Source organism: Calypte anna, chromosome 2 (assembly GCF_003957555.1).
Source record: "Calypte anna isolate BGI_N300 chromosome 2, bCalAnn1_v1.p, whole genome shotgun sequence".
Lineage (NCBI taxonomy): Eukaryota > Metazoa > Chordata > Aves > Apodiformes > Trochilidae > Calypte > Calypte anna.
This window is the reverse complement of record NC_044245.1, coordinates 16757990-16771700: the sequence shown is the minus strand read 5'-3', so window position 1 is coordinate 16771700 and position 13711 is coordinate 16757990. Positions and strand designations below refer to the sequence as shown.

Here is a 13711-nt window from a genome sequence, read left to right as displayed (position 1 = left end):
TTAAAATGTTTTCAGTAAAAATTACTAGTAATTGTCTTCCATATTTTGTAATTCACACCTACTTATTTCACAAAGGTGGTTTTATGAAAGTCTTTTCACATAAAATGGTTAGCCAAAACTTCCTGTAGGGATTTATGACTTTAGCAAACAATCACCAATATTCTGGAAGCTTTGCCTAATAAAATACACAACAAGTATTTCTAGTGTAGTCATTATAAGAAAGTATAAAAGAACTCATCAAATATTAAATCTACATTTTTGCATGGATCATGGTTATACCAGTTCTTCTTGTATCTTAGATTATTGAAATGCAACGGAAGAGCCCACATATATTTAACCTTTTTACCATTAATAATATAGCTCAAAAAGCACAAATGCCTCTTATTAATTCATCACAGAAATCAGAAAATACATTATAGCAGTTATACCTTCTTTGCAAAACAAATAAGACAAACAAAAACAAACTGTAAAGCCCGATGCATCTCTTCAGGCTATAGTCTGATGGGAAGACAGTAACAAATCATAGAATGGTTTGGGTTGGAGGGACCTTAAAGATCATTATTCAAATGTAAATATAAATCAAGTCCCATTCTTAGGAGCATGAGTTTTTGATTTCCCTGCCTTATTGCACCAAGCACTTGAAATTAGATTTTCAGCACCCCTGGTGAATTCCCCATCAGCTACAAAACCGATATTCTAGAAGACATCTATTAATATTTTGTAAAATTAAGAAAACTGAGCACTTCCATGCTATGCAAATAATTCAATAAACCAGACCACAGAGTAAGGCTAGAGATCAGTTTCATGCACTGGAAGGTTGGGTAGACACTCTCAATATTAAAAAATATCAGAATATGAGTGCAAAATCTGATCTTCTGCATTTCAGGTATGTACTGTAATCATTAAGTTCATGGTTCCTTTAGCTCAAAAATAGTTTTGTATGTAAAATCAAATAAGAACAGGAGTAAAGGGACTTGTTCACAGTGCTACACAGCAATATTATCTTTAAATAAACTTGTTTGGATAATAAAAGCAGCTCAGAACAATGCAGAGCTCCATTTACTTTGACTTAAGCTACCCTTCAGCAGAGATGTGCAAAAAGCTGCCAACACCACCACTTACAGTTCCCATATGGAATAAGTGCCTTAAAATCTGGGTGACTGGCTATTATCCAGTGGTCTTGTTTCCTCAGTTTTCACAAAAAGCTTAGAATCAGTGTGATTCTGTGATTATGTGTTTAGTATTTGTTTTCCTTATGACAAGGAGTTGCAGCTATGAATTAGCAGTAATTGTATCTTGGTTTGCCTGAACTATCATCAGTACAAATATTTTTCTTTTTTTCCCTACCACTCCATTCCTATCTGTTCACCTTTGTATTATTGTGTGCTACTACTAGTAGTAGTAGCCTAGCAAAGTGAACTTTTTATCTGTGATCAATAGCTTTAAGTATCATTACAGTATACAGAAATAAATTAATAAACAGAAAAAACTAATACCTTTATTATTATGTCATCAGCTTGGTGCTCAAGCAAAGCCATATGAAATCCTCATATGAGATAGTGGAAATTACTTCACTGGGAACATTTCCATAAATGTTTTTGAATACGGTGTCATCTGAGCAGGTATTTGCAAATGTAAAACTTCACTGACAAGCATTTTTTATCTACATACATTGCAACCAAAGCCACTGGTATTATTTTCATAGATCTTAACCCATTTGAGTCTATATGACTCAAAAGTATGTACCACTTTCTCAGTCAGTGAACAATTTTCTAATGAATCCTATCTCTGCCAGGACTAGAATCTTCCATTGTGGAAAGCCAATATTTTGTTTTAAATGCATTGCAAGAAGAGTCAGTGTCTTGGTCTCTTAAAATTTTCCTCTCTAAAACAATAAAATGCTCGAATTAATATTGTGGCTCCTTTTAAATAATGAATTACTCTAAAAAAAAGTGAGATAACTCATCTAACACTTACAAAGTGTGTCAACAACAAATCAAATCTGTTTTAATCTCCTGGAAAAAAATCAACTTGTATCACAAGGTCTAAATTCACTGGTGATTTACATTAGCAATATTACCTAATTTTCACTCCTGAGCACAAAGGCCAACATTAGAGTATGCCAACATCTAATGTGGGGAACAGTTTCCAGAAAGACATGGAAATTGAAGTAGAATATTGATTGAATATAAAATTTGAGGGCAATTCTGTGGCCAAACAGAATAATGATAATCTCTGATGTTCAAACAGAGCTTGTGTAAAAACAGGGAAGTTATTTTACCTGTTTTAAGTCTTTATACAGCTATCACGAGAATACGGAACTCTGCACTGGGCTGAAATTCAATCCAAAACGGAAATTCAAAAATAAAAGATTCAGAATCGACATACCAGTGTAATTAAATAGTTAAAATATTAATTAAATTTATTAAAAGTATAGAAAATACATCAGATATTACATATGCTTAGCTAATTTAAAACTTGATAATGTAATAAGTCCTTTTATCTTACTCAGTAAGAAAGTTTATAACAGGAGTTATGTAGGGTTTTTCAGTTTACCAAGCAACAGTATCATACATGTAATTGCCTAAGATAAAGCCAGACAAACCTTAGCCTACAAATAAGGTGAAAATGTTTTTATGGGGAAGGTATTTAACTACTGGAACAAGTTCTGATGGCTCTAGTGGATTTTCCATTGCTTGAATTTTTTAAGTAAAGAGTCAGTGTTTTTCTAAAAGATATACCCTATTCCAAACAGAAATAAATTGAAGCAATGTCTCTGGTTTGTATGAGCAAGGCTAGTCAGACCAAATTAATAAAATCATCTGTTCTAGTACTAAAATATATGTACCTATGATTATTTAACATGAGAATAGTGTCCATTTTTATAGGACTATAATTTTTTTTTTTTTGCTTTTAAAATATTGGCACGTTACCTTACTTCCAGCCCTGCAACTTCCCCTGTACTGCAAAGCTTGTTGAAAATCAACATTCAGGAGGATATTAATTTAAATTCAGCTGTCTGAAAGCTAGTTTAGTCTGAGCCAGTCACCTAGGTCCTTTCTATACTCAGTGGAGAAAATCAGGCACTTTCATGAGTCTGTTGCTTCGAGGTATCTTGGGCATTTATTTTCAGCTAGCATAGGCATGCAGGTACCTCTCTTTCTTTCCATTGACTGCAGAAGGTGTGTTAGTTTAGACTACTTAAAACTTCATACCTAAAAGTAGACAAAGCATAGATGAAAGGAATCTACCCTTAATACTCCAGAAATCTTTTCCAAAATCCCTGGACTCAAGTTAGTTAGATCCAATGATTTGAAACATCTGGGTTTATTAGATCATGTTCTAAGTGCACTTCAGTTACTGCTGGGCAGATAGAGTTTCATCACCATCATAACATATATATGCACCTCATCTGTATTTTTCTAGCAAGAGAATAAATTATTTTTTAATAGCTCTTCCTTATTGCACTACTATCCAGAACTCTGTCATTCCTATCTACTAATGAATTGGACTGTATAGACATTTAAACAAGTTCTTCACTGCCTTGGGATGGGATTCACCCCATTAAACATAGATACCTCTGCAGTGTGGATATGCAGACCTGAACTTTGAACCTGCACTCCCATTATAACCAGCGGAGACCAGAAAATACTGACCAGGAGAGACAGAGATGCTTTATCTTCACATAAATGACTAAATTAGGAGAGATGAAACACAGTGAAGAATCTGTTCCTCTTCTTTGAACATTAAAAAACTGTGGGTGACTATTTCAGATGGGCATGTCCACAATGTAAACATCTGAAGTGAAGATGAAGGGTAACTTTGATGAATTTTGTTCTCCCACAGCCTGATCCTGGGTATTTTCCCTTTTTTTACCATTACTTTAATAATCTTCTCAGAGGTCTTATTAGCCTCATCATAAAAGACTGCTCTCAACTTGGTAGGTGATGAGGCCATTCAAACTTCCTAGCCCTTTTTTACACAGAAATAACAACGATATCCCACAACACCAAAACCTTTATAGCTCTTACAAAGTCAGAAATTAACTTTCGTAGTAGATAACTTTTTATTTTTCCTTGTTTGCAAAATAAGAACAATCAGTTACATGTGTTTCACTTGCATATATTTTTGAGCCTTTCAAAATACCTCAAGTCTTTCAGAAGTAATATTGTGAGCATTTTCACAAGTGCCTATACACCCCACCATCCTCACTCTCTCACTTCAGTGGTGTAGCCCACTATGGCTTCCTAACATAACTAAGAAACTGTGACTGTAACATAGAGAAGCATTGTGTTAATTTGACATATAGATCTCTAGGTCAATGATTTAAATGCTCATTCAGGATCTTCAGATGCACTTTCTCATCTGCCTATACCTTGCAGAACAGTCTATCTACAATTAATCTTAAAAGAGCATCCCTATAAAAAAGTTGTACTCCTTAGTGGACGGTTGGAGATCTTCTCATGAACAGGTTTGATCATTCTAAGTTATCAGCAGCAGTCATTTATAGATAGATATCTTAGTTTCTTTGCAACATCTACGTTTTAAGGTGAAAACTGGATACTTCCAGCTGTCTGTGAATTTTCTTATTTCTCTTCCCTCTATTTGTGACAGACACCAAATGTGAAAAACATTGCCTGATAGTCCTGCTTATCTTGGCTATAAGGGGACATCATCTCCCTGGATTTCTCTTCTCCCTTGGTTTGTGGATGGTTATCTCCAATCTTGAATTCAGGATGCCTGTTTCTTAGTCTGATGTCTAAAAATTTCTCCTGCTTTCTCATGTCCCATATGTCATTACTGACTCTTTGAAAATATAAATCTCTTTTCCAGCAAAACCATGAATTTTTACTTCAGAAAGAGGAAATATTTTTTTCTGTTTTGTAGAAAGAAAACATTGATTATCTGTCACAAATCAGAACCATTATTTTATTGCTGGACATAAGAATACGTGAGTGTGGAAGTGAATTTAAAAGAACTTCATGAACTATCTTTCTAAGCTTCCTCGAAAAGCACCCTGTTTATCTACTCAGAATTTCACATGGCAGATGAAATACACCACTATTTTCCAAGTTTTTTTTTCACTCAGCCTTTCTTGAGAAGACTGAATGCATTTTGGGTGCAGCTACAAATAGGCAAAAATTTGGAATACGTATTTTCTTTTACAAGTGTGTACATATACCTGTTGGGCTGTGATTACCAAATATGTCTGCAGCAGTGGCAAAATCTCAAATATTCCCTATGAATTTTTATTCCTAGTTACCTGGTCAAAAACATGTATATACCCACTGCATCGTGTATGGTCAGAGTCTGATGCTTTAAGAAAGTCTCTGACCAACTGTTCAAGCACTCAGCAACTGTGTCATTCACACAGAGCTAATGTTTCCCTGAAGCATCAGTCTTCCTGTGCATGTGAACACAGCACATGAACATGTGCTGGAGCACACTTGGGATTATGCCTGTATTGCAAGGTAGTCAGAACCACAGCAACTGTGACATTAATCCAACTGGGCATGATGACTGAAACACCAGATATCTGGTAGAAGCATGAAAAAATATCAGAGGAACACAGGCAAGTTTTCCAGAAGGAAAAATATGATTGGCCCTGGAAAAATCTGTACATAATAACCTCCACACAAATGCAAAGTATGCTTTCAGTCAACTATCCACTGGAGAGGCTAGAAGAATGAAAACACCTGGACATTCTGTCATCACTGAGCAGCATGGTGGGAAGATGCCCAACAGCACAGACACAGGGCTGCAACTACTGTCTCACCTGTGCTGGGCAGACCACCTGAACAGGCCAGGCAAGATTCAGCACTGTATGACTCTCACATTTGAATAACTAAATCTCCTCCTGCCACTCTCCTTGCCATCTGGGAATGCCTCTTTAGCCTTTCTGAAACTTCAGTACTTGATCCTTGATGGTAATTCCAACAGTGCCAGCATATCAGCATTGATGGATTGGTCAGCTCTGCCCTGAGCTGCCATGGTGTACATGCTGATTTGCTTTGTGGTCTGCTCAGCTCTGGCAAGACAGAACCAAAGCACTTGGAAGTAGCACGTCTGGGGAAACTCACAGATCCTACAGAACATATTTTCTTTGCCCACCACACTTCCCTTAACTATACGGGCATCCTCACTGGATAGGAACCACTATGTCTCACTGGTCTGACACATCTTCTAAAAAAGTCTACTTATTGCTTCACTTTGCTTTGATGCTTTGCCATTCTAGGTATGATACAAAATATAAGCATTAGAAAGGGGTTGGAAACATCATAGCAGGATAATTGCTAATTTAACAAGGCTTTATTTAGGGTTAGAAACTCCAGATGACCATAGCATGGTACTCTTTTGGGTGGGAGAATTCCCGAAAAAAAGAGGCAAAATTAAACTGCACACTTTTTCAAAAATGTCCATGCCTACCTGCAGCTGCAGCACAAGATAAGGCAAATCACCTGATACTCAGCTATCACAGCTAGACAGCTAAGAAAAGCTCAAGATAACTGAAGAGAATTAGGTCTGATGACCTCTTACTGCACTTTTATCACTTTATGGCCTAAGAAGAGCTTTTTCTCAGTTTATTAATCTCTGAGTGTTGTTAGCTTCAATACATACACTGGTATTGTATTCTCTCTGGCTATATCCTAGTTGAAAGGCAAACACATTTTGCAGTATGGCTGTATACTGCACTTCCAGTTCTGCACCTACAGTTTTTTTTGGCACAGATCAGAATATGTGTGACCAGGTTTAGTCCTAGTGTGCAATCAGGATGTGGCCATGATATGGCACTTGGACATAAGAGCTGGGAACTGCTTCAGACTTGCCCATTTTATTGATTTGCCTTTTGTTGAGGATATCTTAAAGGCTTAAAAGGAATAAAGCTTTAATAACTGCTCCATTTACAGTTATGTTAGGGAAAAAATGGTATTTTAAAATATCTGGATAACTAAAAACACAGAAACATCATTTGTGAAGAATGTTTTTGTTTGTTTAGATATAATTACTTCATATTCTCCAGATTAAATTTCTGAAGCATTTGTAATTAAGCACTTCCATGAATGTTCACTTGAATATAATTGAAAACAAACACACAGAGAAATTAAATATGTGCAGGTGTTGAATAGGAGAATTCTATGTGGCTTACCTACTTATCTGTAGCTCTTAGCAGTAATGATGGGATGTGTTTAAAGAATTACCTCAGCTGGAGTATGAAACTCCTTTCAAAGGTTTAATTTACAACTGTGAAGTTTTACACCTCATTGTTACATGTTTGCTGGATGACCCTAGGACTTCAGATTCTAAGCTATACACATTCACTTCAGGAAGACTCTGAACATAACACAGTTTACTTGAGGATCTGGAGAGATGTCTTAAAGATTTACACTTACTCAGGACATTTTACTGTAACTGGTTGACAGTCTGGTATGAATGACATCAACCATCTGACTAATTTGATTTAGTTTATCAGAAAACACTTCACCAGCTTCCATTATCTTTACTGACTGGGAGACTAGTGAGAACTACTCCTTCAGGTAAATTAGTGTCTTCCAAGGATATTTCATTTTTTGTTGCCATTAAGAAAAAGGAACAGTAAATAAACATAATGTTTCTTTTCCCAGCTATGTATTTGGCTCACAGTCATTTCCTGGCTATGAAGATATTACAGTCTACCAAACTGAACAGCTTACAGCATGAATCAACAGTGCAGCCTTTTAAAGTTAGGGAAGTTTTCACTGATATTATAAATTGCTTCCAAAAATACTTCCCAATAGTTTTGCATATTATGATACTTAGCAGGTATGAAAAATTACTCCAGGTCCTTCATGGCAATGCACAATCACAATTATTTTCCCCATAACACTCTTAATTCTTGATCAGATTTGGCTGCATTTTAAATATTGATTACAGAACCAGTTTTGTTTGCAGTCAGACTGCTTTTCCCAAAAATATTAAAGTATTGTGAACTACAGAAAAAGATTAGTTAAATCTCATGGAATCTTGAAATACTTCAAGGTATGCAGGATAGCACTGCATCCCTTCATTACATGCATATTTGGCTCTCACCTAGAATTCAAGTGAATTTTCTGTTCATGGAATAAATATTCCATTTCTGAATGGTTCAGAATGGAATTCAGACACTTAACCATACACACCTCCCTAAGTAGCTAAACAACAGCATGATTAAATCTGTTCCTCTGACATTATTACCATCTGACTAAGTATAGTGAAGAGGGTTTCTGACACATTAGACAGGATGACTGTTTTTGGATACTGAATGGAAAAGAAAGCTCATTATCACGACTACAGCTGTTTTCCCTAATTGACTATGTCATGGGTATAGCTCAATAAATCTATTCAGAGTCTGGAAGATACTGCTTAATTATCATAAGATAGAGAAGAAGTGATTTGCAAAGACTGATCATTATTTTTCATCTGAAGGAAATCAGATGATCTGAATCAATGAGTCATTTGGGTTGGAAGGTATTTCAGGAGGTCACCTAGTCCAAACATGAGTCAAAGCAGGGACAACACAGAATTCAAACCAGTTTGCTGATGGCTTTGTCAGGTCAGGCCTAAATTCCCTTGGATGGAGATTCCACAGAGGGGCAGAACCACCTCTCAGTCTGCTGGCCATGCTTCTTTTGGTGCAGCCCAGGATTATATATATTTCCCTGTGCTGTGTAACCAGGGCAATGTAATTGTGATGGGAAGACATTACTTTCCCGCACTGAAAGGTAGCTTAGATTTGAGTCAATTCAAGTAACTGGCATTTAAACAGAATTTTTAACATTTTCAACCAGTGGGTCTTTTAAACCTGATTTTGCCAGGATTGTAATTGCTCACAATAAAGTGCACAAATACTAGTTCAGACATAAAATCTACATTAATAGTAACACTATGTCATAACTCAACTCTTACTTTCAATACATTTAGCTGATCAGGAAGTAAAATGAAAAGTCTGCAAACAGTGAATCTTTCAAGAAACTTAAGAAAATTGAGAGCTCCTATGATCTCCATCTCTAAGGCCATAATATCTATCTGTCCTGTGCCATAAGAGTAACTCCACTGGATTCAACTAGTAAGATTAAAATTTATTAGAAAAATATTTTTGAGAGAAAAATTCTTTGTAGAGTAAGGTCTTTGCAGAATGTGTGCATACTTAAATCCTAACATAAAATTTTTATAAGTAAATGCAGAATTCACTGAAGCAGTTCCAGATAATCTAAGCCTTTGTATTATTTTATTTTAATTTGTTCCCAAATACAGTTCCATTCAGTTCTTAGGTGACTTTCTTCCACACTAGGCAACTATTCACTAAGGTAACCCAACTTCTTTTGCAAAAGTCACCTGATAATAACAAAATGCTGGTGAGATATCACTACCAGCCTAAGTCAGAGTCAAGTTAAGTTCTCCAGGGGTGAATGTCCACATCAAATTTCCATTCCTAATAACCACCTAACTTTAGTATCTTTAGCACTGAAATATTGTCCCTAACTTACTACTTAACCAAATATTTTTAAGATAAAGTTGAAAAAATGTGAGGTACACAGCAGCTACTTCAAACAAAAGATTTTTTAACCATGACGAACCTCTTCAATAATTTGAATTCTAAATAAGAAATACCTTCCACCTTACCTTCACCACTCCGCTCTCATGCATGGTGATACAGTTGTTGGGATCTTCTGAAAGGTGATACAAAGCCTGAGCTGTAGCTCTGTGAACTGATGGATCACTTGACTTCAAGTAACGTACTAAAGGAGCTACAGCCTTGTTCTCTCCAAAGGTGAGTCTGTTGCTCCCCCACTTGCAGCAGTGGGAAATGGCCTCTGCCAAGTGACGTCTTAATTTGTCATTTTTCTGAAGAAGGTAAAAAAATAATTAAAGACAATTTGATACAATAAAAATTTCACAGAAAACCAGAACTGTATTCTCAAACATTCTTACAGCATACCAGCTTAATTGCAGTACGACTAAAAACTGGAGAGCTGTAAGGCATGGAATTAGTAGTCCCTTATTCTCTTTGTAAGAAGTGCTGTGAATTTTTATATTATTTCAAAAGTGCTTTTAGATTGTCTGGAAATTATAAGAATATTAGCATGGAAATGTAACATATAGTCTCACCATTAAGATTCTCTGCATGGTTCAGATATATTGCTCCCCTGACCCTTTATGCTTTTTGTGTTTTCTTTCATATGGCAGCTGCATCTCTCAAAGAGCTATATCCAGAAACAGTGACTATTAAAATGAAGCTCATCTTCCAAAGCAATTTTAGTACTAGCCACAGAGAGATTTCATGTCCAATATAAATCTCATAAAGGAAGGATTCTACAGCTCTTCTTTGTAGATCCTGCAAAATCTGCTACTCTTGTCATAACCTGTTAATTGGTTACAATGCAGTAGACGTAAGAAACTCAGTATAGTATGTTAGAAGTTACTTACTGTATTTGCTAGCTTGGACAACAGAGAGACAACTCCATGATCTGTTATAACAGCCAAATTTTCTTCATCTTTAGCTATATTTGTAATGGCTGCACATACACTTGTTAAAACTTCCTTATTCTTCGATTTTAGCAAATTGATTATCAGTTCCAAGCCACCAACAAAGGATCGAACCATTTCCCCAGAATCCTAAATGAGAATTGAAAGAAATATTATTTTAACATATTAAATCTGTATTTATATGCAATTGTTAAAAAAAGAGATTGGCATGACATAATTATTCAAAACTGTAGCTACTGCTGTGTTGCCTTCACCACCATTATGGCTAATTTGGTACTCAGGGCTCTCTTGATTGACAGATGAAAGTTAAGACTGCTTTATATATCACCATCTAGGCAGAAACTCAATGCCTAAATAAAGGTACCTAATGTAATTTTAGATAACGCAGAGTATGCTTTACAGCCTCAAGCTGTCACTCCAAAAGGGTGCAAGTCTCCTTTATCTGCTCTATCGTATTTGCCTGGTGGATGCCTCACATACCTCAGGCAGATAAAACAGCAACAGACATCCCTATTTAGGCTCTCATAATGTTTTATTTCCTACATTAAGCCTAACATCTAAAACAAAGGAGCAATAATATTATTTTCTTGTATCAAAGCAAATGAGTATTTAGGAACACTTAAACGTTGCACAAGTCATGGCAGTGACTGTGGGAGAACTATGAACAATCAATGCAAAATGTGACTAATATACTCAAACATGACTTAACAAAGCAGTGTGCCTTGATCTTCAATACAGTATCGAGATGTGGTCCATCTTTTCCATCATGAAAAAGTTGTAGTAAAATTAGAAAGTGTTTAGCTAAAGATGACAAATCTTCAAAGATGAAAATCATCAAAAATAGGGAGCTGCTCTGCAGAGGAGTCAGTGACCAACTATGACACTCAGGGCTGTAAAAGAGACAAAGGACAAGCAGTATGATGGAAGCATATCAGATCTTTAGTAGGATGGAAAAGGCATACAGGGATCTCTCCTCCAGGAGAAGACCTGGGAGCATTCAGATTAAATTAGCAAGTAGCTTGTTCAGAATAAAAAAGTTATTTTCAAACAAAGCATACTTAAGATGTTGGCTTCCTTTGAAGCAGGATTGCAGTGGCTGTTGGAAGTTTATGCATTAGAAATTAACTAGACAAATTCACAGAAAATAAAGTCCATTAAAGGTTATTCAGTATCAAAATATTCCTGCTGATTTAGAAAGTTCCTTGAAGGTGGAAGAGCATCCTGAGGAGGGGAACCACAGCTACAGTTCGCCCTGTTCTACCTTTCATTAGACATCCTTCATGGGCTAGTATGAGAAACAGAGTACTATGTGAGTGAACCTTTGGTCTGACACAGCATTTTGGCTGTTCTCACATTCCTGTCAAACTGTCAAGCACACATTTACACATCAATGTGTAAAACAGAAAAAAGCAGCAGTTTTGGCACAGTGAGACTCAACTTGGGTATGGAATTCATTTGGTTGCCTCTGGCAAAGAGGAACTGGCAGATTTTGATAAAGTGACATGCAGCATACAGCATGTCATATACACTTAAAAGCTCACAAAGTATAAACCCAAGTTTTGTCTAAGCACAAATCTTAGATGAATAAGCTGCACAGTCACTGACCAATTTGTACACCAAGATTCATTGCAGTCCATGAAACTATTTACTAAAAGTATGTCATTAGTGCCCAAATCATACCCCTCACAGAGGATACTGAAAATAGGAACTGAAAATGGTTGAGAAGATTCCTGGTGACATTGTGATGGCACATCTGCAGGAGGCAGTGGATGGCCTGGTGCCAAACTGTTACTACACTGCAAGGAGAGTAAAAGTGACTGGCCAAATGATCAGCAGTAGAAGAAATTTTAGAATTTTAGAACAAATTTTGTAGAAGAAATTATGCATCTCAGTAATGGCAAATGCAGAGATGGAATGTAAGGTCTGCAAGTAGAATTCCTTTTGTTTGCTTCCTTCAGCAGGGCAATAGGACAATTTGGAGTAAAACTACCAGACACTCCCCTGAAACTCTTTTGGACTTACAGGTCTTAGGACTTTATGAAAGTGCAAACATGGATAGTGTGAGCTTTCCTAGGGCTAGGGAGTGACCCTGACACCAAGAATGGTTTTGATTACATGTATTTCTTTTGGGGGGCTGATTTATGAACAGAGTAGAGGCCAATTGTATTGTGTTAGCTTTGCTGAGCAAATGCATCAAATTGTTCATGGACTTGGTAAATAAAAATTCCAGAAGATGCTGCAGTTCATCTTTTTAAATTCTGAGTCAAAATGCCAAACAGAACTCTTAGCTGTGAAGTTTCTTCCTGACACAAGGCAAAAGCAGTGGGTAGGGCCATCAGGAATGAAATATTTTCTGCTACAAGTACTGTTGTTCTTGAGACTGGAAGGGAGATTTTAAAGTCATATAGTATCAGGGTCAGAACCAGAAGCCTCAGCATGTGGCAAAAGAGCAGCATCTAAGAACAAACTTTGTGCTGAAGTCCAAAAAAACCCCAGAATAAGCAAACATCAGAGATCCTTATGGAGATTAAAAGAATCTAAATTTTTATGCAGAAGATGGAAAATAAAGGCTTGTGATTCGGAAAAGTTGCTGAGAGAAACAGAGAGGGAAGAGCAGTGCTCTGCTGCTTCTATTATCATGTGAGCTGTGTGTAAAGAGAGGTGAGTTACAGTGTTTCCCATGGATACACTAACATAGAAGTTTCTCTATGATCGATGCTATTGTAACCATACCACAATGTAAATGTATCTACAATCACCTGAGAAAAAAAAATATGTTTCTTTTTATCAGTTTTTATGTCTGTCTTGAAATTTTCGAATTTGACCAAAGGTGATGGATAATGGGTTAGAGAGAAAGATTTCTACAAAGAAATTTCTTACCTCCATGTATGAGAGTTAGACAGTTAAATGAGCCAACACCAGACAAGGAAAGAAAGATATTTTACATTTACTTGATCTCCTCAAGTCTTACCATAGAACTGTACGTTACCTGGTGTCTAAATATTGGCTCAACAAATGGGAAAAGCTTCTGCTCAATAGGTAAAGCTCTACAGTAAAGTGTCTAAGATGGGTAAGAGACCCTGTTATACATTAAAATTATTATGCTGTTTTGCATAGTTCACAATTGTATTCCAGTAGTGCAGAAGTGTATCATTATATGCTTTTGAAAGATGTTTCATTAAGAGACAAGATAATCTGTATCCCATCT

The 13711-nt window shown here is 36.3% G+C and overlaps 1 protein-coding gene across 1 annotated transcript in view; it reads right to left on the bottom strand.

The window, feature by feature from the left end:
• The window catches only part of ARMC4 (armadillo repeat containing 4), an 85238-nt gene that overhangs the window by 14611 nt on the left and 56916 nt on the right, over positions 1-13711 (bottom strand). The window contains exons 17-18 of the mRNA XM_030445768.1: positions 10444-10632; positions 9640-9861 (exon numbers count right to left, since the gene is read on the bottom strand). Of these exons, the coding sequence (XP_030301628.1) occupies positions 9640-9861; positions 10444-10632 (411 nt within the window). The remainder of the gene's footprint in view (positions 1-9639; positions 9862-10443; positions 10633-13711) is intronic.